The sequence below is a fragment of the Suillus fuscotomentosus genome (assembly GCF_016647785.1).
Source record: "Suillus fuscotomentosus strain FC203 chromosome Unknown F5891scaffold_1, whole genome shotgun sequence".
In the NCBI taxonomy this organism is placed as follows: Eukaryota; Fungi; Basidiomycota; class Agaricomycetes; order Boletales; family Suillaceae; genus Suillus; species Suillus fuscotomentosus.
Genome location: NW_024539513.1, coordinates 1,691,590 through 1,714,770, shown reverse-complemented (window position 1 = coordinate 1,714,770; position 23,181 = coordinate 1,691,590). Strand labels below are relative to the sequence as shown.

At 43.8% G+C, this 23,181-nt stretch overlaps 5 protein-coding genes across 5 annotated transcripts; 1 reads left to right on the top strand and 4 right to left on the bottom strand.

The window, feature by feature from the left end:
• Nucleotides 1-13,249: 13,249 nt before the first annotated feature.
• F5891DRAFT_1180197 (uncharacterized protein) lies at nt 13,250-14,728 on the bottom strand (the record flags this gene model as incomplete). Its single annotated transcript, XM_041365885.1, has 11 exons — nt 13,250-13,303; nt 13,357-13,383; nt 13,436-13,534; nt 13,590-13,625; nt 13,662-13,736; nt 13,793-13,840; nt 13,891-13,986; nt 14,092-14,148; nt 14,203-14,478; nt 14,531-14,568; nt 14,617-14,728. 11 exons carry the CDS (start codon nt 14,726-14,728, stop codon nt 13,250-13,252), a joined length of 918 nt encoding a protein of 305 aa, XP_041234239.1.
• A 1,840-nt stretch (nt 14,729-16,568) lies between these two features.
• Nucleotides 16,569-16,772, bottom strand: F5891DRAFT_937136 (uncharacterized protein; the record flags this gene model as incomplete). Its single annotated transcript, XM_041374077.1, has 1 exon — nt 16,569-16,772. A coding segment is annotated over one exon (204 nt), but the record flags the coding sequence as incomplete, so codon positions are not given.
• A 1,514-nt stretch (nt 16,773-18,286) lies between these two features.
• F5891DRAFT_974010 (uncharacterized protein) lies at nt 18,287-19,606 on the bottom strand (the record flags this gene model as incomplete). The annotated part of the gene is made up of 4 exons (XM_041376404.1): nt 18,287-18,730; nt 18,792-19,195; nt 19,256-19,345; nt 19,408-19,606. 4 exons carry the CDS (start codon nt 19,604-19,606, stop codon nt 18,287-18,289), a joined length of 1,137 nt encoding a protein of 378 aa, XP_041234237.1.
• Nucleotides 19,607-19,981: 375 nt separating this feature from the next.
• On the bottom strand, nt 19,982-20,351 carry F5891DRAFT_1180194 (uncharacterized protein; the record flags this gene model as incomplete). Its single annotated transcript, XM_041365884.1, has 2 exons — nt 19,982-20,179; nt 20,247-20,351. The coding sequence occupies 2 exons, from the start codon at nt 20,349-20,351 to the stop codon at nt 19,982-19,984; spliced, it is 303 nt and encodes a 100-aa protein (XP_041234236.1).
• Nucleotides 20,352-21,880: 1,529 nt separating this feature from the next.
• Nucleotides 21,881-22,604, top strand: F5891DRAFT_974009 (uncharacterized protein; the record flags this gene model as incomplete). Its single annotated transcript, XM_041376403.1, has 2 exons — nt 21,881-21,980; nt 22,051-22,604. The coding sequence occupies 2 exons, from the start codon at nt 21,881-21,883 to the stop codon at nt 22,602-22,604; spliced, it is 654 nt and encodes a 217-aa protein (XP_041234235.1).
• Nucleotides 22,605-23,181: the final 577 nt, after the last annotated feature.

Sequence of the window (23,181 nt, the reverse complement as noted above, 5' to 3'; positions counted from 1 at the left end):
TAGTCCCTATACATCAGCCCTATTGAATATCTCTGAAAAATATTCAAGAAATTGCTTGCAGCCTATCAAAATTCATCATAGGGGCTATTTCAGCTGTAGAACAGAGTTGCAGCAGAGTGAGAAAGGAGTGCTAAGAAGAAATACTCAAAATTAATAGATAGCATGTCTAGAAGAGTGGCAGAAGTGATTAGAGCAACAGGAGGTCACATGAAGTATCATAATTATAGAGATTGTGTTGATCAAACTGAAAGTCAAAAAAGTGTCTCAATGAGTCACCAAATTAAAATAGCCATATATGCACATGATGACATCATCTTCCCACGCTATAGGGAACTTCAATAAGGCTAAGAAGTATAGCTTTATGACACCTCCCTACAGTTTAGTCATATTCCCACACCCTGGCTCATAATAAAGCAATTACATGAAAAGTTACAAACATTGAGACACTTTTTTGAGCCACTGTATAAAGGCAAGGGGCTTAGCACCATGTGGCAGCTGTGACTATGTATTACATTGAAATGCGATCAAAATTACTATACAACATATGAATGGTACATACTTGAGCATTGTCATATCCCGTGTTCCAGGACCCAGACCTATCACACACATCATTTCCGGATCCAGGTGACTTCTGTCTGTTGTCCGGATCTGACCTGTGTCTATCTTCCATGCCTTATCCCTTTGTACGTTCCTTCTCATGTTAGACCATACTCATTTTCTGTACCTCATTTCATTTCCACCTTTATTTCCCTATGTTCTCATTTCTGTCTTCATTTACTATTTTCCAATAGACTAGTGTTAGACTTTTCTATATGCTCTGTCCACAGCCTCGCATAGCTTTGGACTGCACTGAGTGATTCTCTGTTAAGTCCTCAGTAGTATATCAACCCTGTAGAATCTTTGTACTTCCTCAGTTTGAATATTATCTTAGACTCTACTCATTCCCTCCTCCGTCCGACTTGAGTTCTCCTCTCGTTGTCCTCCGCTAGTCTTAGGATTGATTCCTATGGACTTGTCACCTCCGCCTCTACCTCTGGTAGTCCTCTGCTGTTTCCTTTCTAGTTCGGACATCATCCAGATTAGTCTTATCACTTGTTCCTGAACATCTGCCAGAATTCCACGCATCAGACATTGTTCAACAGCCTTTGGAAGTTAGGGGCGCAGCACATGAGCTGAAGCCAAACCCTTCAGATTTGACCCTTGAGCACGTTCTTAACAGTATATTCGAACTCACATCTTACTGAGTATACTTACATCTGATTTCATGGCACCAACATGGGCGCAGACTGTTCTCAATGGGGCAGGTTTAGTAACCACCCGACATGATCCTACTCCCATAGTTGATGCATTCCTCAGTTTCTTGCAGTGCCATGCCAGTGCGCAAGGCCCTGCCTCCAGCATCTCACAACTCATGAATCACCCACATCCATCTACCCCCACACCTATGCCCACCAGAAATCTTCCAAACAACGATTCTAACAATAAAAATCCTCTAGGCGGAAACCCACCTGGAGATGGTGGTGGAGATCTGGATGATGAGCCTCCAGAAGAGCCGACCAATGATGAACACGAAGGTCTAGGTCCGCAGGACTTGGTCTTCCTCCATCTATCCAAAGCTGCTCTCGATAACCTGGTGCATAACAACCACCAATCATCCTCCTCCGGCAACTCTAAAGGCAAAGTCCGAGAACCAGATACCTTCAATAGCACTGAGCCCTGGAAGCTCCGGATGTTCTTTGTCCAATGTGAGCTTAACTTTCAAGCTAAGCCAAAATCTTTCTGTACTGGCTGGACCAAGGTCAATTTCGTGCAATCATACCTCAAGGGCATGGCCCTTGAATGGTTTGAGCCGGACCTCCTTTTGGATGATCTAGCAGATCATGAACTTCAAACTAACTTCAGACCTCATGACCCAGTCGGCAATGCAGAAATGCAGCTGGAACAGCTTTATGTACGCGACGGACAGCGCATCAACAAGTATGTTGTAGAGCTCCAATGGCTAGCTTCCCAAGTCCGAGGTTGGGGCGACAAAGCTTTGTGTCATCAGTTCTACAACGAACTTCTGGCTTGCCTTAAGGACGAAATCAGTTGTCAAGAGAAACCCACTACACTTCCCGAATACAAAACTCTCACCCAGACTATCGACACTCGATACTGGGAATGCAAGGGAGAAGTCTCCTGTGAAACCAAACCCTCCACATCCACCCCTCCTGTTAAGCAATCAGTTTCCACCTCCAACCGGAAAGAATACTCTGGCAGAAAATCAGGAACTGCTTTGGCTTCCTCCTCCGCCAAACTTCCAGACTTGATGTTCAAGCTCGGAAAAGACGGTAAACTCACCTCTGAGGAGCGCCAGAAGCACATGGAGAAGAAGCTTTGCCTCTTCTGTGGCAGACCCAGTCATACTGCCCAGGACTGCCTAAAGTCCACTTCCCGTGCAGCCAAAGGTTGTGCCAGCATGGTAACTCCAGAAGCCAAACTGGAGGTCTCGGAAGAGACAAAAAATTAGTCTGCAACCCTCTTGACTCCATGTGGGATGAGGGTTGCATTAACTCAACCCATGCAATGGAGCTACACCTCAACACTATTTCCTTCTCCGATCCAAAATCTTTAGTACCATCTGTTTCTATTTCTACTTTTCCGTGGTTCCTCCCATTGTTTTATAGAAAGTGAACTAATCCGAGAAAATAACATTCTGACCTATGCAATCCCTCCGCTTCCACTTCACTTGTTTCATGGTACTTCTGATGCCACAATTACTGAGGCAGTAGATTTACCAATCCATTTTCCAACCAGCATGGCTACCTCCAAAACATTTTATGTTACTCCATTGGACTCATCCTGTTCTATCGTTCTAGGATATAGCTAGCTCACCCAACACAATCCATTGATTGACTGGATAAAGGGCAGCATCAATCTCCGTCCAATTCCTCATGGAGTGCCTTCATCCCCTCCAACCTCACTTCTGCCAGCTTCAGTGGAAACCCCTTCCACAACTCCGTCAAGTCCCTCCACTGATAGTGTCATCCCCAATATTTCCCTAATCCATGCAGTTGCCTTTTGCCAGGCCTGTAAATTAGAGGAATCAGTCCAGTTCAGTATTTTCATTCATCCCTCCGGTGTCAATCTCTGCTCCACTACACTCTCCTCTGAACCTCTGAACCTATCCAGAATTCCTTTGGAATATCATGAGTACTTGGACGTCTTTGATAAGGGCAAAGCCGGACAGCTCCTTCCCCATCATCCCTATGATCTTAAGATCGGTTTGGAAGAAGGAGCAACTCTGCCCCTTGGCACCATCTATTCCCTTTCTCTGGTTGAGCTTGCAGCTCTTCGCAAATTCCTTGATGAGAATATTGCAACCAGACTTCTCTGTTCCTCATCCTCTTCGCACAGAGCCCCTGTCTTTTTCATCAAAAAGAAAGATGGCTCTCTACATCTCTGCATAGATTTCTGAGGCCTCAATAAAATCAAAACTATCTGCTTCCCCTCATTTCCGACCTTCTCGATTCTCTGAGCCACGGTAAAGTTTATACTAAAATTGACCTCCCGTCTGCTTACCACCTAGTCCAGATAGTGGAAGGAGACAAGTGGAAAACAGCTTTCCAAATGCACTACGGCTCCTATGAATGGTTGGTTATGCCTGAGGGTCTCACCAATGCTCCGGCAGCTTTCCAACACTTTGTCAATACCATCTTCGCTGATATGCTTGACATATGCATTATTGTGTACCTTGATGACATCCTCATCTATTTCCAAGACCTTGCATCCCATAAGCAACATGTCCTTGAAGTTCTCCAACACCTCCAGAAGCATTGGCTATATGCTAAACTGGAAAAGTGCGAATTCCATTCCAACTCGGTTGAATACCTTAATTACCTCCTATCTCCGGCTGGCCTTACCATGTCCTCCAACAAAGTCCAGACTATCTGTGACTGGTAAGAACTCCAGAACATTAAGGATATTTAATCATTCCTTGGATTCACCAATTTCTATCATCAGTTCATCTTTAACTACTCAAATATTGTAGTTCTGCTTACAGGGCTCACTCACAACAATGCTCCTTGGAATTTCTCCAAGAATTGCCAAAAATCCTTTTGACACTTAAGAAAGCCTTTACTACTGCTTCGGTGCTTATGCACTGGATGCCGAATGTTCCTATTGTCGTTGAGACAGACACTTCTGACTATGCTATTGCCAGAATACTTTCTATAGTATGTCCGGACCAGGAGCTCCACCCAGTTGCCTTTTACTCCCAAACCCTTTTAGCTCTGGAACTCAACTATGACACCCATGATAAGGAACTTTTAGCTATCAATGAAGCTCTCCGGCCCTGGCAACACTACCTTGAAAGCTCTGCCAAGCCGATAGACATTGTCACGGACTACAAGAACCTTGAGTACTTTGCTATGACAAAACTCCTCACCCGCCAACAGGCACGCTGGTCGGAATACCTACATCAGTTCAACCTCGTTATCTGTTTCCGACCCAGAAAACTCAGAGCTAAGTCTGACTCCTTAACTAGACGTTGAGACATCTACCCCAAAGAGGGGGATAAGGACTATGCTTGAGTCAATCCACATAACCTCTGGCCAATATTTACCACAGAACAGCTTACTTCGTCCCTCCAGGCATCACAACTAGCAATTCTGGTGCTCCACACAGCTGTACTGATGGACGTCGAGCAACTTCATAAGGACATTCTTCCGCCCTCCCCAATGACCCTATTGCTTCCAGTCATCTTTCAGATCTGTCGGACCTGAGATGGACAGTAGATGAGAGTGGTTTCCTCCATTGCGACAACCATATATACCTCCGTCTCCGAGTGCTCCGGAATATGCATGACCACCTGCTATCCGGACATTTCAGTCAGAACTGGACCCTGGAAGTCATCCATTGGGAATATACCTGGCCCGGAATCTGCACATATGTCAAGTCCTGCACAACCTGCACCTGAGCCAAAGTTCCACGACACAAACCATATGGATTGTTAAAACAACTCCCCATTCCCGAGAAGCCATGGAATTCTATATCCATGGACTTTATTGAATAACTCCCCAATTCTTTCGGCTTTACCGCCATTCTGGTAGTCATAGACAAGCAAGCCATATTCATCCTGACCTACAACACCATCACCTCTCCAGACCTCGCCCAATTGTTCCATCCCATGTCACTTCCAATCGCGGTACAGAATTCATCTCCCACATTTTCCGGTTGCTCAGAAAAGCACTGGACATGATTCTACATTTTACCTCCGGATATCATCCGGAAGGTGATGGACAAACCGAGTGAGCTAACCAAACCCTAGAACAATACCTCCAGATATACTGCAACTATCAGCAGGATAATTGGTCGGAACTGTTACCCTTGGCCGAGTTTGCATACAACAATGCTCCAAGTGCTATCACCAGAGTTTCCTTTGCCAATAAGGGTTATCACCCGAACATTTCCATACATCCAGAGCGTGATCTTTCCTCCACCCGTGCTCAGGATTATGCTATAGATTTAGATGAGCTCCACCAATTCCTCCAAGAGGAAATGTCCCATGCCCAAGCACAATATCAAGGACCCACAGACACTAGACGGAAACCCACTCTGGACTTCAAAGTTGGAGAACAGGTCTTCATTAAAGCAAAATATTTCCAGTCAACCCAATCATAAAAAAAACTCTTGGAAAAGAATCTTGGTCCATTCAACATCATCGCTTGTTCCAGTACCCATTCCTTCACCATCCATCTTCCGGACACTATGTAATCCGTACACCCCGTATTCCATGTCTCCCAGTTAGAACCCGCAACTCCAAACACCATTCACTGCAGGCATTTCCTCATTTTCCTCCACCAAACATCCAAAAAACATTGAATTAGAAGATAGAAATTTCCTTGCATTGTGTGTATGAAAACATTGAGAAAAAATAATGAATGTATTGAAGATTTTCTGTATGCAAGACATAATCTAAAAATGAGCCATTTTCCCTCAAGAAACAGTCTATATTTTTCATTCATCATTCCTCAAATAACAATTTATAATCATGTTAATTTTTTTGCCTCTGTTTTTCCAATGTTCTGTGTATCAAAAATCTCAATTACTTCATCCTGTTCACCATATGTTTGATTTAAGAACATTGAAAAATCATATGACAAATAATACAATATATTTTGACAATGTTTTGTTAAGGAAAAGCAAAGAAACTTTCAAACATTCATTTGTATATTTGATAAGAGGAAATTTATGAAACATGCCCCATGTTTTGTAAGAATAAATACATAATGTTTGCAGTATATTCCTCCTGTACAACACTTGAAAAACATTTATTATGTTCAGAGAAAAAAAATGAAACATGATTGCAGGATACACTGCCTCAGAACATGCACAAATTATACATTGTTTGCTGCACACAACAGGTGGAAAATAGAGCATTATCCTTGAAGGAACATGATGAATTTTTGCATCATGTCCCATACACAGAAAATCATTGAAACATGATTTTTTTTTCAATGTTTTGACAGATAAAATGAAGGTACACTGGTCCAAGTAGTGCTGCTAAGAACCAAGAACCATTTGGCAGGGAAATGAGAACAAAATGGTGTGACAATATAGAAGGGTTTTTTGAGAAGATTTTTAGTAATGGTGGAGTGATGAGTATAGTGTACAAGCCTAGCATGAGCTCGAGTGCTACAATGGTTCATTCATGATTCAGATTTGTGAAGCAACTTTTCAACCTCAGTGTGCTCTTCAGGGCCTTGAAACACACTATCCTTATTGATTGATGCCCTGATTAGTGTCTTAGTATCTGAGTTGTTCTCTTCCATGTCCCCAAATTTGTGCATTATAGACTTGTCACTTTGGCTGAAACCCACTTCAAAAGCTACCAAATGAAACTTTTGTTATTGCTGAGCTGATCAATAGAGTGTATGACACCCATGATATCTGGGACTTGCTGCAATGATTCTTCATTAGGGAGCTGATTGTTGGTGAAAATTTGTGTGTGAATGTACCAGTCATTGTGACCAATCTGCAAAGAGTAGGTAATAAAGCATTTGTGAAGCCATGTGATTATGGTTTCATGAATGGGGAAGGGGTTCATGATCTCAACTTCTTGAGTGTCTGGAAAGTATTTGGATCTAGTATATTCCATGTGGCTTACCCAAGGAAATTGACTTATGGGTCAATGCATTCACCAATTAGGGTGTTGGTTTGATCTTTGGGGGTAGATGGAACATGTGGACAGTCATTGACTGCTGGAAAGGCAGCAGACATGACATTGGCTGGCTCGAAGCAGTAGCTGTCAAGCTAGCTATTCTCACACTGTTTAATGCAGGTTTGCCATGATCCCTTTATGTCAAGTGCTCCCTTTTCTCACGGATAGTTCAGGGTAGCAAGACTGCGCAGTCATGATTCATTCCACCAACCAAGGTGTTATCAGGTCATTCAAACAAGGACGAAGCAGGAACTTCCAGGTCAACCTCTACATACAGAGATCTGAGGTCATCACAATGAGTTCTAATGTCATTCACATTCTTTCATATACAGAGTCAGCAGCTAACAAAGCAGACCCAATTTCATACAGCGAAGTCAGTTCACCTAGCACGTGTCTCCCACACCTCCAACTCCCTGCAGAGTTGACAGCTTTCATCTCTCCTTATGTTTAGCACAACTCCTTTATCGTCAGGTGCTTCTGATGCAGTGACCGAACTGTTCCAATTTTGAAACACCTTGGTACAGTGTCCAGATTTTGGAGTGTTGCACAGTTTGACTCACAAGATTTCTAAATCACAAAAACCCAAATCTGGCTGTAATGTTTCTCCATCAGTATTTTGCCTGCATGTTCTTTCTCGCGATCACATTCGACTTTGGTCTGCTCCACATTCAAACTTGAGAAAATTATGGATCTGGCTTGCTATGCTTTCATCAATTTTGCAACTCACTTTCAATCACTGAAGAAAGGCATATGCCAGCATCAGAAGTCCTCCTCACCGCTCTTTCATCGCACATTGGGCTGGGAAAGTAGCTGCAACTACAGCAGATAATTGGTTGGCAGGACTACACTTCTGGCATCAATTCAACAACACACTATGGCACAGCAGCCATCTCCTTCACAGATCAAAGTCTGGTCTCTCCAAACTCATTCCAGATTCTTCCAAATGTCCATGCTGTCCATCTATAACTATAGAACACATGCACACTCTTTTTGCAATCTTGATCTGTTGAATTCTTTTGATTCTGTCATTTATTATATGGCTTTCATAACTTTTTGGTGCTGCTGCAGGTACATGCAACTCTTTCGCACATTTCTTCATTTAACATCTTTGTAGACTTGGCGAGCTCATTGTTCCTTCAGTTAACATGTTCAATCCCTCTCGTCACATCGTGCGCTCTTCCAATGTTAGTCGCAACACGGCAGCTAATGGTGTAATGTTTTCGGTTTTTCACATCCCATGGATGAAGACAATGCACGGAGAAGGTGCGGATATATGGCCACAAAAGTGGACAACCCAACCAACCCATACAACGTGCTAGTTCACCACCTTTCCATAAACTCTTCAGTCCCTTCTCATGTGCCATTTTTCACATTTGAAATGCCCAATGGTTGGTCACCTATGACTTGAACGTGGTTCATCACGCACTGTAGCAATATTTGGGCATCCACAGGCCTCCCTTTGCTGACAGGTCACTGTTTTCGGATCGGAGGCACAATAGAACTTTTGTCATGTGGTACACCACCTGATATTGTAGCAGTGCAAGGTCATTGGAAGTCCAGAGTATTTTTAGAGTATTAGCATCGCATTAAGTCAATTCTTCCTCTTTTTATCACCAATTCATTCAATAGTTCACATATTTCTCTTGTACACTCCTCCATGGACTCATTCCGTTGTAATTACAGTTAATTCAACATAATATTTTTTGATATCTCGGAAGATCTCTAGTTGGGGGACACAGTTTTTGACATGACCATTTTAGACTTAAACTCTCTGCTACAGTTTTAAATCATCACTCAGCCCATTACAGTAAAGTCTTATAGTTTTGGTCATTGAATTTACCACAATCATACCTTGATCTTAATCTACACTTGCATCAAACGCACAAGCATCTCCTCACTATTCTTGTGTGTCACCTTGACTCTTTCAGCTCAACAAGCATTTAGTAAGTGTACTAATCTCACATTGCATATCATTACCACTATCATATCATCCTTGCTTCAATGCTAATGTTTTTTGTATCGCACTTGATACTGCCTATCACCTGTGGCATGGGCCCAGTGCTACTAATAGTCTGCACAGTACTATATTTAGCAATGGTGAGATACTTCGGGTAGCGACAAATGAATTCTTGAGTCAGATCAGCAGTGCTGTGTGGTACTATGGCTCCACTGCACAGGGGAGACTTCACTGTGATGCTGTAGTCACTGTATAGTATTGTGTGATACTGCACATCACCTCAAATTGTACAAGGGTTTTGCTGATGCATTTAGATAGAGCAAGAAAGACTTGTATTGTATGCTACATAAGTAAATTGACATTGTAGATACCTAAATAACAATCAAATCCTAAGGCCTTTCTGGTACATCAGCTCCCCCATTGAGTTGCAAGTGTAAAGTCAGGGATCCCTCCATAAGTCACCAGATATTGGATGTCCTCTAAATAGGCAAGGACTGTCCTCAAGAAACAGGAGACTGAATCTGCAGCATACCTTTCAGGTGAGACTCTGCAAAAATTCAGTATCTGGTCTTGTGCAGAAATAGTACAATTGAGTAATTTTTAAACTTCGGCAATTGGTGTTTTGATTATGGAGATGTCAGCCTTGGTTAAAGAGTTCTCTGGCATATTCTTGATGTAGGCACATAAGATGCCATAGATAAAAGTGGAGGGGTTACTAATCTTTGCCAACATTTTATTCTTGATCTCTTTAATGGTGTATAAGCATTCTGGAAGGTTATATCTGTTGGAATTTGGATCTGGTTAATATTTGATTTCATTTAAAACTATTTATAAATGAACTTATGGTTTGTCGCTTTCATCATCTGAGTCCTGGAAATTGTCACTGCCAGCCTGTGAGTCAGACTCATTTTCCTCACTATGACACAAAACTTTTGCAACAGCCTTCAAGAAGTCTCTTACAGATTTTCTAGCTGCTTGTGATTTCTTATTGTTGGAGGTCCAAAGCTCTCTCTGGTTGCTCAAAATCATTTCTCTATGTCTTCACCATAATCAGTCAGGAACTGACCATTAGTAACAATTAATTAATGTAGGACATACCAAGCATAATAGTGACTACACTTTTCATGTGCAGCTGCTAATTTTACCTCAGGAGTTATATGAACAAGTAGACAAACTATATTAAGAGACTTTCAGTATAGTAGTAGTGGTTGAAAAAAAGAAGCAACCAACTATCACAAAGGTACTGGGATTCACTATGGTAGCACCAAAACCCATATATCATAGTATAGTATTTAGTATATAACTAGGCATAACCTACTTATTAGGACTGTGCACAAAGGGTAGGACTGATTCAAAGGGGCTTGGCTCCAGCTCATGCACTGCACCCCTTACCCGAGTATGTACCCTTAATTTCAGAATGATGTCTGGAGAAAGTCCAAGGAAGTCCGGAGGACTTCCGGATGAGCGTGGAAAGTTCAGAAGGACTTTCCAGATGAGTGCAAGCAACTTCCGGATGAGTACAGGAAAGTTCCAGAGGAACTTCCAGAAATTACCATGGGGTTTCGTCCTGATACAGAGATGTGTAATGGCTACACAGGACAAGTCCTAAGTAGAAGCAAACAGAGGAAAGGCTGCAAGGACAAAGTCCAAAGCAGAATAGATCCAGAGGACAGCAGGAAAGTTCTGGAGGAACTTCTGGAAACTCAGAGGAATGGAGGATCAGAGGAGTGGAGGATCAGAGGAGTGGAGGAGTGAAAGATTAGAGTCTAAAGCTATGTGAGGCTGTGGACGGAGCATGTAGAAAATAGTAAATGAAGACAGAGATGAGAACATAGGAAAATAAAGCCGGAAATGAAATGAGGTACAGAAAATAAGTATAATCTAACTTGAGAAGAAACGTACAAAGGGAAAAGGCATGGAAGATAAATGCAGGTCAGATCTGGATGTTCGAAAGTCCGGAGACAGGTGATTACCATAAGGGAATGAGTGCTGATTTAAGGTTTGGGTTTGGATATGAAGCATAGGTCAGATCTGGAGATCTGGAGATGTAGATATCAGATCTGGCATCCAGATATCAGATACAGGAGTACAGGAATCCAGACAGATAGAGGATTGGGTCTAGAGATATGGACAGGAGGTCTGGAGGTCGGGATGAGGTGTGGGAACATCGTCGGATGTTGGTTCGGAATGCGGGATATGATATTAGGGCGATAGGACAAAGGATGAATGATGCAGGCTAGCTGTGGAGGTATGGAGGTCTGATGTACGGAGGTAAAGGGATCTGGATGTGGATGTGCAGATGTGGATGTGCGAAGGTGCAGGGATCCAGATGGGTAGAGAACTGGAGACATGAATAGGGCGTCTGAAGGTCCGGATGAGGCATGGGAATATTGTCGGATGTGGGTCCGGAATACAAAATATGATACTACTGGTCAGTCATAGGAATCTAGTGAAGATTTATTAATCCCTCTTTTGACTCAAAATTATCGACAGATAGAGGTCAAATATGACACTCAGACTCATTGTATTAACACTACACTGGAAGCATGGATGACTTTTTCATGGTGAAAAATGTTGAAAAGATACTAAAAAAGGTTAAAATAAATTTCACAGTTTTGTGACACCCAAAATGTTAGATAAAATTTAGGCTTTTTTTCCACTTCTTCATAATGAAAAATATTGATCTCGGTTAAATATTGTGTTAGCTTTCATTCACAATATTGCAATAATAAATACTTGAACAATTCAAACAATTTTTCTGCAGCCAAAACCTAGATAGAATTTTGACTTTGTACCCTGACATAAACAAACTTTTTCATGACTTTTATCATCATTTGTGCTGACACAAAAGTTGGTATTTTTATTATCCTTTTCCCAGCATTTTTGTTACCATAATATCTTGGTCAAATTTTGACTTTCACATGAGACAATATTTAACATAGTGATCAAACTTAGATTATCCTTTGTTCCCTCACTGAATCTACCTTTGTTCAAGATTTGAATAGACTGTTTATGGCACTAATATTTTAAATTTTACAGCAATAAATCTATTAAATTTGTAGTTTCACCTGCTTTAAGTTCAGAGTGTATCAAAAGTGTGTTAGTATTTACAATGCAGTCAGCACCAGAATTTTGTATCAGTACATCAATTGAATGTTGTTTGTATTTAAACTTCACTCATCAGAAAAATTGTAATCATATTTAAAATAATGTGGATGGCAATCTATAGCAAGTAGATCACAGTGGGCATGTGAACAGTGAGCTAGATAGAATATTATTCTAAATGGTCTTGTTAGCTCATAGCATGAACAAATGTGTAGGTACTCACATCTCAGTCTCAAAAAGGACTCGGATGTTTCAACATTGGTAGTACAGACTTTAATGTACTGGTAGAGTAGGAAGAAAATAAGACATTACTTTGAAACATTCCAGACAAGGCTCAGCTGATGTCACTCTGCACTTGTACCAGCTCCTTTGTGTCCCGATGCCTTTGGGCATTCAGACTTTGACACAATCTACATGGTGCTGAAGGGCAATCCAGGTGATGTTGGATGGCAATCCAGGTGATGCTGGATGGCAATCCAAACTCAGGGCAGACTGCCTACAATTACTTGCTATTTATCAGCTCACCAGTCATTGGATAATGCTGGACAACAATGGCTTGTGTACTGATTTGATGATTTATTTCTTAAACATTCAACAAGGTGCAAGTATCCATATTATATACAATACGGAGATAGGAATGAGCAGAATGCAGATGTATACCACAACATCAAGACACCTGCATCTATTGTCATCCAATGAGACATGATGTTAGGGCATCACATCAGTGCAATCTTTCCTCAAAATGCTCGAGAGTTGCAGCGGTCCAAATGTTAGTTGGATCCAGATCAATTAATGTCCCCATTGATCCCATCTGTCAGTGTGAATAAGAGAGTACAGTTGGTCTGATCAAGAAAACATCAGTATCCATATGTCTAGTTCTCTGAAACCATGACAGGTTAGTGTAGAAACAGTGCAGACTAAGAGGGAACCAATAACACAAAGGCAGATGACCAGCCTCTCGGCCAAGTGTCAATCTGAATGCACAATCAAAAGCGGGCCACAAGGTCACCACGAAGCTGGCAGACTGCGTACCCGAGCTTCTTCCACCTAAGTTAGGTCCAGGTACATAATCCAAATACCACGATCAGCATACTTGGCATTGATGGGGCTGCTCCTCGACCTATTCACGTGCGTCAGAACCTCAAATTACTAGGCCACATTGCCTTGCATACCTGCATCATGAACACGGTCAACACAAGTTCATCATCCACATCTGCAGAAACCTCTACTACTGAGTATGCATGCAAAGGGTCCATCCAGTTCTTCAACGACTCGGAACGATTGTATAGAAGTGGGCAAGGTAGAGTATCGTAATGGCAGGATCACAGTGGCATCGAGCCAAATAGGCGAAGATGAGAATATCTAAGCACCGTCAACACCAAGCAGACCCGGTATTACCCTTTCAGTAGAATCAAAGTCCTTTGCTAGGCCCCAAGCATCCGCAGTCTGGAGGAAGAGGGTTAGGATTTTGAACTGGGGATAAGAGAGAGATGGCATACTGTTAGTTGGTAGGTGCATTCTGTAATCACCCTTTCAACAAGATCTAAGTCCTCTGTCCGGTCTAGAGCATCCGCAGTCTGGAGGAAGAGAGTAAATACTTGCAACCCAGGACAACAGGATAACATACCATCTGTTGATCTGCACGATCCTCTTCCTCGAGATTCGCCACAATTACCCTTTCAATGGAATCTAAGTCCCCCACCTGGTCTAGAGCATCTGTAGTCTGGAGGAAGATGATAAGAAAGTGAGGACTTTAGACTTGGGATGACAGAGATAGGTTATCCTCTTGATGACCCCTGTCATCTGGGGCCAGATTCTCCCTGCCTACCATGCCTTCAGCGCCAGCACGCTGAGTGTCAGCAACCAATGCAGGCAAATGAGCCAACTACATTGTATCAGTATGAGTGTCGGAGGAAAATACAGTGAAAATCTCTCGAACCATTTCATCGTGTTCTACTACCACTTGTACTGCTTGATCAGCAGCCAGAATGTGATCCTTTAATGTCGAGAGCTCCTCCACTCTCCCAAGTGAGTTAGTTTGATACCTGAAGAGCTTGCTCTGCCGGTGTAGTGGACTCTCTGCTTGGTGTTGGGAGAGGCAGCCCCTCTGAGCACTACGTGAATGGATCAGAGTGGTTGTTATCATGATACAGAGTGATGTGCCTGGACCGGCGTCATAGGTTGTTGTGGGTGTCAAGATGGGAATTGTACATGTCTGAGGCATCGGTGTCAGTCTCCAAGTCGTTGGTGGCCATCAATTGGTCTACCAGGCCAGCATTAGCCTTGGGCTCTCCACCATTGACTCCTGGACACATTTAGATAAAGCAGCCAACCAATTCAATGCCAACAATACTTACTGATAGTGTCACCACGTCTACAGCAGGACTGAGGCAAGAATCATCGGGGACATCAGAACTCTGACGGCCACGGAAGACATGCCTGAGGGCATAAACACCAAATTCCATGCTCTAGCTGGATCCCGCCATTCAAGATGCTGTTTTTCCCCTGATCTATGTATACTGGTCGATCAACTGGCATGTTGAAGTTAATGAAAATAGGTTACCCAGTTCGACATCACCCTTATATTAACTATGAGCATGCCACTCAGGGACACAGGATCGGCACAAGCCAATGAACCATCAAGGTAACACAGAATAAATTGCCCACATGCACAAAAGATACCACTAATATGTAAAATGAGGACATATTGGAAATTGAGAGAAAGCAAATTAAGCAGAGGCAGGAACTGGCAAGAGTCAACTTCAAGAATTGATGAATTCACAATGGCCCTGCAGGCATCTTCTCCTTTTTTTCTTAGTCTTTCTCAATCATTCAAATAGTAAGATGACACACCTTTTTACCAACGCCATGAAGACATGTGTGTGTGTGTGTGTGTGTGTGTGTGTGTGAGAGAGAGACAAACAAACACAAGACAGTGGTGGATCAGTGTTATAACGGTCAAGATCACCTCCGAATTACACTGAAAATACGATATTGTCTGTACATCAGCTGCAAGTACCGATCAAAGCGAGCCACGAGGTCACCACAAGCTGGCGGGCTGTGTACTCAAGCTTCTTCCTCAATCAAAAGTGAGCCATGAGGTCTCCACCTCGCTGGTGGGCTTTGTACTCAAGCTTCTTCCACCTAAGTTAGGTCCGGGCACAAATACCATGATCGTACTCAAATGGGTAAGCCAATACCGTAACCAACTAACCTGAGGATCATCATCCCCATCTCCAGGGCTATGAATCGAGCTCTTTTTATGTTGTCATCCAGCACAACAATACTCGAATGCACTTGAGGAGATGTCAGTAGCCAAGCATCCAGTGAACAAAAGAGCAAATTCTAGCAAGTGCAGCTGAGATGGCTGGGGTAGAAACGGCATGATGAGACCAAGTCAAGCATATTGGCGAGCTCACCTATAATTTCGCAAATGCCCGGGTCATAGTCAGTCTGTACAGTGGGAACCACTTTCATGATGCACGTGATGCTTAATGTCTTCGCGCTGACCAACCCTCCTCCCATCTCCACATCATCATCAGTGGTGGCTGGATTGGTGCTCGTATTACAGATGGACGTAAGCACCTCCTTGCTATCTTTCTACGAGTCGCTCGTTGAATTTGGCCTACACAGGATCTGCAGCAGGAGGTTGTAAAAATATTGCCATAATTTGGCTGAGCATGAATCGTGCGATCTTGTAGTTCTGGTCAATATGCATCACCAGTAAACCATGAGACGAGAGGATGACTTTTGAGTGATCATAAAAGTTCAACTACAGAAAATCCAGTGTCAATTGTCAAGCACATTGAGAAGGGGTGAAATGAATGACCTGAAGGACGTCATGACTCATCTTGAACACATTGACGTGTTTCATGCACAAATACTTCTGTATGAAATCCATCCCCTGGTGCGGTCATGGTCCTCGAAAGTTTACTCGTAGTCTCCGTACAGGCGGTCCATGATGTAGCGCTCAAAATGCTTGAGGTCCTCAGGAAACTTGGTCATATAACTAGATGGTTCGGTGGCGTCGAGAGGAGGTGTAGTCAAAGTGACTAGGACATGTGTCAAATCATGTATAAATCAAAGGTAGATCAGAGAGACATCGTGGGGATCCCAGAACAGCTAGCATTGTCAAATCCATTAAGCTTTGCTTGTGGAGATTCCAAGTGCAATCCTTACAGGTAAGATTCTCCTCGTCCTCATCAAGGCGGTGTGCACGCAAAGACCAACCTTTTTCTCCTTAGTCCCTCGAGGTGCATCGTTCTCTTCTTCTATATCTTGCAAGCCACGTGCAGTGCGCACATTTCATAAAGGTGAATTTGTGTCCTTCACTGCTTGCAGATTTCTGAACAGGGGGGACTCCTTGACTCTGTTTGTTGACATAACCAACGGCTGCCTGGCAGAAGTAAGCAGCGCAGAGATAGGACAGTCAGATTGAACAGCCTTCTGGAACTGCTGAGCGATGGTAGGCATAATTGGATGCTTCGCCTTGCCTTCTGGAGTTGACAGAACCGCTATAGTATGGAAAGCGGGAGTGATCAGCTTCGTAACAGCTTCGCTAAGCGTGTTTGTTTGGCTTTTACCTGTCAGACCCCCAACCACTGCTTGAGAGAGACTTAATAGTATTACTCACGATAGGTTTTGAACACTTCAGAAAACTCGCTAAAGCTTGAAAACAAGCACAGCCGCATGCGGCAAATTTGGAAGTCAGGCTCGGCACCATGGCTGAGTTCGAAATATGCCTGCTGTTCGCCAACAACGCCTCCGTCGTTCTGCACGACTTGGAGGCAACCCTCCAGTGTGCTCTAGAGCGATGGATCCTGAGCCGTCGACATCTCAAATACAACCACCTCCCCCCGATCCAAAACCCAAGCTGACGATTCAGTGGCAGAGTGATGACACTCTCACTGACGTCTTGGTCACCTGGCTCACCGAACACCCTCCCGACTGTCGTATCTTATTCTACTCTGATGGCAAGAAACCACCTCCCTCTCTGGATTCAAGTTCTTCTGCTCGTCCCTCGGGAAAGGACAAGTCTCAGATCTACTCTGTTATTGCTCAGGTCATCTTCGAACATCACGCAAAATATGGGCTGGAATATGCAAACAGTCAGAAGAAATTTCGTGACTCTGTCAACAACCGTATCACAAGGTATGTCATGTTTATATTTTTTGTACTATGCGCTGATAAGATCCTTAGTCTCAAAAACAAATATAAGCCCCTTAAGGCTAAATTCAGCGCAACCGGTGCTGGTGTAGTCCCTCTTGATGACGCCTCCGCTAAAAATCTACAAGGTGAGCATTCTTATTTATTTGTTTAGCGGTTTGACCGATTCAAATTTGTAGAAGAAGTCTGTCGCGAATTTCCATGGTACAAGGAACTCGACGCCATCTGGCACTCAAATCCCTCCTTTGCAGCAAAAACTACATCGTCCAAGCCTGGCGTTGACCATGCTGGTGACATGTATGCGCTAGTACGTCCGCGTGGCAGGGCTGGCCCCTCCGCACATACCAGGGGTGCTACCAGGGCTCAGCCCCCCTCTCATGTTCTGCCTCCTCATAGCCGCCCATTTACTGATTCACAAATTGATCCTCGTCTGCTAGCACCTGCTGCTCCCGCTGCTCTCGTTCCTTCGCCTGCTCCCGCTGCTCCCATTCCTTCGCCTGCTCCCGCTGCTCCCATTCCTTCGCCTGCTCCCGCTGCTCCCATTCCTTCACCTGCTCCCTTTCCTTCTGCTCCTCCCACTGCTCCCACTCCTGCTTTTCCTCATTTCCCTGCTCTTCCTATTCCTCCTGCTCCTCCTGCTCCTCCGGCACCTCCAAATGCCGACTTCGATACCACTATGGGCAATGTTCCTGATCTTGACGACGACGACGACGACGACGACGACGACGACGATGACGACTTATATTCCGCTGCTTTCCGTGTTGACAGGGTGAGGCGAACATTGGACGCCATTTTGCAAATTTTTTGATGGGGACACCGCAGATAGTACTAATGCAGGACTTGAAAGATGTTGGATGTCAGATGAACTTGCCGCTGTTGCATGAGGTGTATCCTGGTTGATGTATGCTGTCAGTCATGTAAGGTACCAATAGTCCATGTCGAAAACGAACATCGCGAGACTTGGACTCAGCTACTTCCTCACCATTTCGCCTTTGCTCAGCGGCAAGGAACTTTGTATGTGGAATAATGAGGTGAAGTTCGATCCCCTTGCCAGCGTTGAACTGCTGCTTCGTGTTCCTGGTCTTGAGGAAGTGGGATGCTATGGCATTGATGTCTTCTCCAGATGGACGGGGAAGAATCTCCTCGAAACTACTAACAAGACGCAAACGTGCCTCTTCAAATGTAAAAGTAAGACCCATGGACCACTTGATGAACATGGGAAGTAGGGTGAGGTACACCGAAATTTTAAGGTCATTGGCACCAATATGGTAAGGGATGTTGCTGATCGACTCGACTATATCCTATAGAAGATTCAGCGAAGTCGGTGAAGTTGAATTTGGAATTGTAGAGAGCAACACTTACAGATATTAGAGTTGGTTTTTTAGCCCGTGGAATCATCACTGCAAGGTATGCCTTGACGCATACCACTTCGGGAACACTCGAAGCATAGGCCTGTCGAGCAAGCCGGTCTCGCATCTCTTCATAAATTTTATGCGCATCTTGATAACCAGGCTTGAGTGGCAGAGTTCGAAGAAGGTCTGAGTACACAATAAACTGAGGGTCCCGACCATAAATAGATATGTTGGGCCCTAATGGATTTGCACGGCGGATGTCTGAGGGGCCAGGAGCTGCAGGCCAGTTGGGTAAAGGAACAAATTGATGATTTGCTGAGGCGCGCCTCGGGTGAACAGGACCTGGGATGAATGCAGGTGGAGGCATCCCACATGATACACTAAGCCCCACTGCACAAACAGGAAGTTGGGATTCTACAAAAATAAATGAAGGTTTGTATTCAATATAAAATGCAACTGTACTGGGCGACTCACTTCCACGCTGCGCCTCTGCAGTCTGCTTGTGAACTGCAGCACCATCATATTCAGACTGGCCGAAACCATGCTTCGAGGTATTTGGAATTACTAAAGAAAATTATTGTCAGACTGTAATGTGACAAAGTCTGCACACCAAGCAATTATTTTACCTGCATCACTTATTTTCTTGGTAGTGAACTTGGAGCGCTGGTATCGGCTGCATTTTTCACAAAGCCATTTACCGGGCTTGCTTGGATCTTTGTGCTCAATATAGGTGATAGCAGGTACAGTGCCAGGATGACCGCTAAAACAGTTGGCATACTCACAATAGTGCTGGTCAGCATTTGTGGTGAACTCTGCAGCATACATGATGATGGTGGATTTTTGGGGGGTTTGGATTTAAATTTCTGAACCGTCAGATTCAAATATTAGTGCTACTAGAGGCTCGTCGAAGCAAGCAAGGGCCTTTGATATCACCATTTGATGCAAGTCTATGTGCGAGTGATGATTTCTCATGTCAAATTTGCAAGGCAAGAGATCTTAGGCACCACGTCAATACAATGTCTTAACCTCATTCTGTACGCACAGCCACATTTATGAGTGTAGTCGGTAAATCCTTCATCGCGTTCAGTGGGTGATTGGGGGTCTGGCAGGAGAAGAGCCAAACAAATGCCTTTTTAGTCCAGCTGATCACTCTCGCCGAAGCTGATCACTCCCGCTTTCCATACTATAGTTGAAATATGGTCATCGTCCAACCCCAGGGGGCGCATCAAGTGCAGAGACGGGAATAAATGGTGGGACAATGCTGAGGCCAATGAAGGGTGACTTGAGGATTGCAAAGAGAGTAGGACATTTTGAGGGGTCTAAAATAGACTGATAGTCCTTAGTATCTGATGCAATGTGGCGTTCAGGCGAGAACTCGTAGAGGTTGTCAGGATCCGTCTGCACGAATGGTTAATTAGAAATCAGGATGCAGGAACGGTATGCCTTATGTATAAATCTCCTTAACCTCTGATAACAACAATAACAAGACACTGATAGACCAAGTGCCAGCCTCAAAGCTGTGCCCATTCACATTCGACAGGACCTCTGAGCTCTTTCTTCCCATCAACATGATCTTCCTGCAATGTGTCTATATCCAGGAAACCCACTCATTCCTGCAATCTAGCGCTTGGTCCTTCTGGGAGATCACCTGCACCCTCCTCGCCAAGGATAGGATCTTGGTGGAATTAATGAATTCCTCAAGACCATATATCTTGCTAACTGCCCATGCTGCATAATCTAGTTGTTTGTAAAATTTGATTATTTTGGACCCTCATGAAAGATGGAAACTGGGACCTGTCACTGATAATTTGTCTTCCGTCTAGAGGCCTGAGGGTATCATGACCCATTCTGTCTCAGACAAATTGATTGAACACGGTGCAAGTCACCAGACATGCTCCCCAATGTACTGCTGTGATCACAGTGTATTTCCCGACAGAGAATGATGCCTGAGGAGATGTAAGACATTGAAGTGGACGTCCTGGAATTCGAATGGTTGTGGACGTGCAACTTGAACAGTCACGTGGACCGCCATCTGACCTTTGCTTATGTGAGCGTTCATTCATTACATCATCAGCGGTGGGATCAACGAAGAACAATAGTTTAACTCTCGACACATCATTCAATTCCAGCTTTGCAAGACTCTGGTAACCAGGTAATCTGTTCAAACTTTTCTTCTATCCCTTCTTCAGATCAGAGCTTTGCGCAAGTCACTGCAAATCCTGGTGAGAAGTTACTTATTACTATAGTGCATTTTCCAACTTGTTGTTTCTGGATGTGTTTAACGCAATCGCATTTGATAGAACACTTTGATGTATGTTGTAAGCCCACGCGAGAGGATGTGGAAGTCTGGTGAGTGTGCTACAATGTGCGCTGCCTGATATAGCTCACGAGGAATCTGAAGACAAGCATGAGGTGATTCAATTCATGTGAAATGGGGGCATGTCAAGCACTGATCTACTACATTTCGTGGTGCACTCCACACCTCTGTTTCCGAGGCTGCAGAGCCAACATGCGAGATTCTCCGAGGATTTCGAAAGTGAGTGCTTGTATGCAGTCTTGGCTGACGCATGCATACTTAGCTGGACTTTCAGCCCTGACAACAAACACCCCACGGGTTCTGGGCGACACCAGTGTTCAAAACTTACAGGACCTCACACACATCGTCAATCTATCATATGCTTCAAGCTTGAACTCTTCAAGACACCTTCGGTTGCATGCCATGAGATAAGTCGTGTTATTGCAAGATGTGGAGGTTCCGTGTCTTTACATATATCTCCCCCCATGATCCCACTCCAGGCACTGCGCAGGTATCATCAAGGTCTCCACAGATATGTCAATATCTCTTGACCCAACACTCCATTCTTATATTGTATAAAGCCATTTTATTTCTCCAATTTACAAGCTGCCACTCACACAGTCCAAGAAAAAACTGTCTAAAAATAAAACATTGTCAGAGATTCAATTTACCCACCATGGCTGTGTTTGGCATTGTTAAGTATAACTCAACAAAGCGACCATAGTGGGCTCTGCTGTGAGTGGCCTTAATAAATATTCGAGGTCGTTGCTTGAAAATTGAATTCAATCTGTATACAACTCACTATGGGACAAGGAGGCCGTAGCAAAGACAGTCAAGAAAAGCGGTACAAGAGATGGGGAGATAAGAAGGATAAGAAGAAAGCTGAGGCAGCTATTCAAAAGGGTCTGCATAAGGTGGTTTATATTAAACTCTGGAACATTCATTTACGGGATCCATTGTTTTTTATTTTTAGACATCCACAAAATCAAGGAAATCCCCTCCGATTTCCTCTCTATCAAGTGGTGCGGTCGGACCGTGCAGAAGATTGTGCAATCCAAGTACCGTGCTACCAGTACACCTGAGCAACTTGAGATGCTTCCATTGAACGGAAAAATTCTCCTTCCCTTAGATCATCTTCCTTCTGCCTCCATTCCTGCTGATATACCCCCATATCTTCTGATGCACTTTGAGCACTTTCTCACATCCGACCAGCAAAAGGGTCTCCAGGTTCGTTGGGATCACTTAGTGGCTAGTGGTGCCGAACATCTCCTCAAGAAGGACAAAAATCGCTCATCCACAGACACATTTCATTTTGGGACCTGGGAGGTCACTGGATCTGTTCCTTGTGTCACCCGGGAGACTGAGGCACAGTCTCCCAAGGCTATCCTGGCAATTGATGACCTTTTGCATTTTATCAAAACGTACATTGCTCCAAAAATTGCCTCTGTGTTCAAGGATCACGCTCCAATCCAATGGGAAGCAATCTTATGGTGCATCTTCGTTCTTATAACGGTTGTGCCTGACTGATCCATCCAACTACTCAAGAGCCAATGCTTGTGTGCAGGAGGAACTCAGAGATAAATACCATTCACGTCCCAGTCTCAATATGGGAGGGCCTTTTTTCACCATTGCTGTGAAAGAGTCAGGGTCAGGCATTGTCCACGTTGATTGGAATGATGATAAAGCACTTTATGCTTTTGTTTTCGCAGTAGGTGACTGGGAGAGGGCGAATTCTGTGTGCCACAACTGGGCATCAAAATACCAGTATGTCCTGGTCAGGTCATAGCAGTCCTTGCTCAGGTCCTTGCTCATTTTAGTGCCCCTGTTACAGGTCACAGAATTGTTTTCATGTGTTTCACAGACCACTTGCTTTTCCAACATGGTATTACAAGTAGCCCAGTTATTGTCCTGGGATAGCTACAATGTATTGCTAAGATTGAATTAAACCTTTACCCAAGTTTAACCAAGTCGAGTGGACGTTACGAGAGTCACAGTTGTTTAAATGTTAGTTGGGTCTGAATCTATCAATGCATCTGTTGATCTATCAGTACACCAGGGATACTCGGTGCAGAGGGTTTGTGGGGTGCGAGCCAAAAAGCTTCTA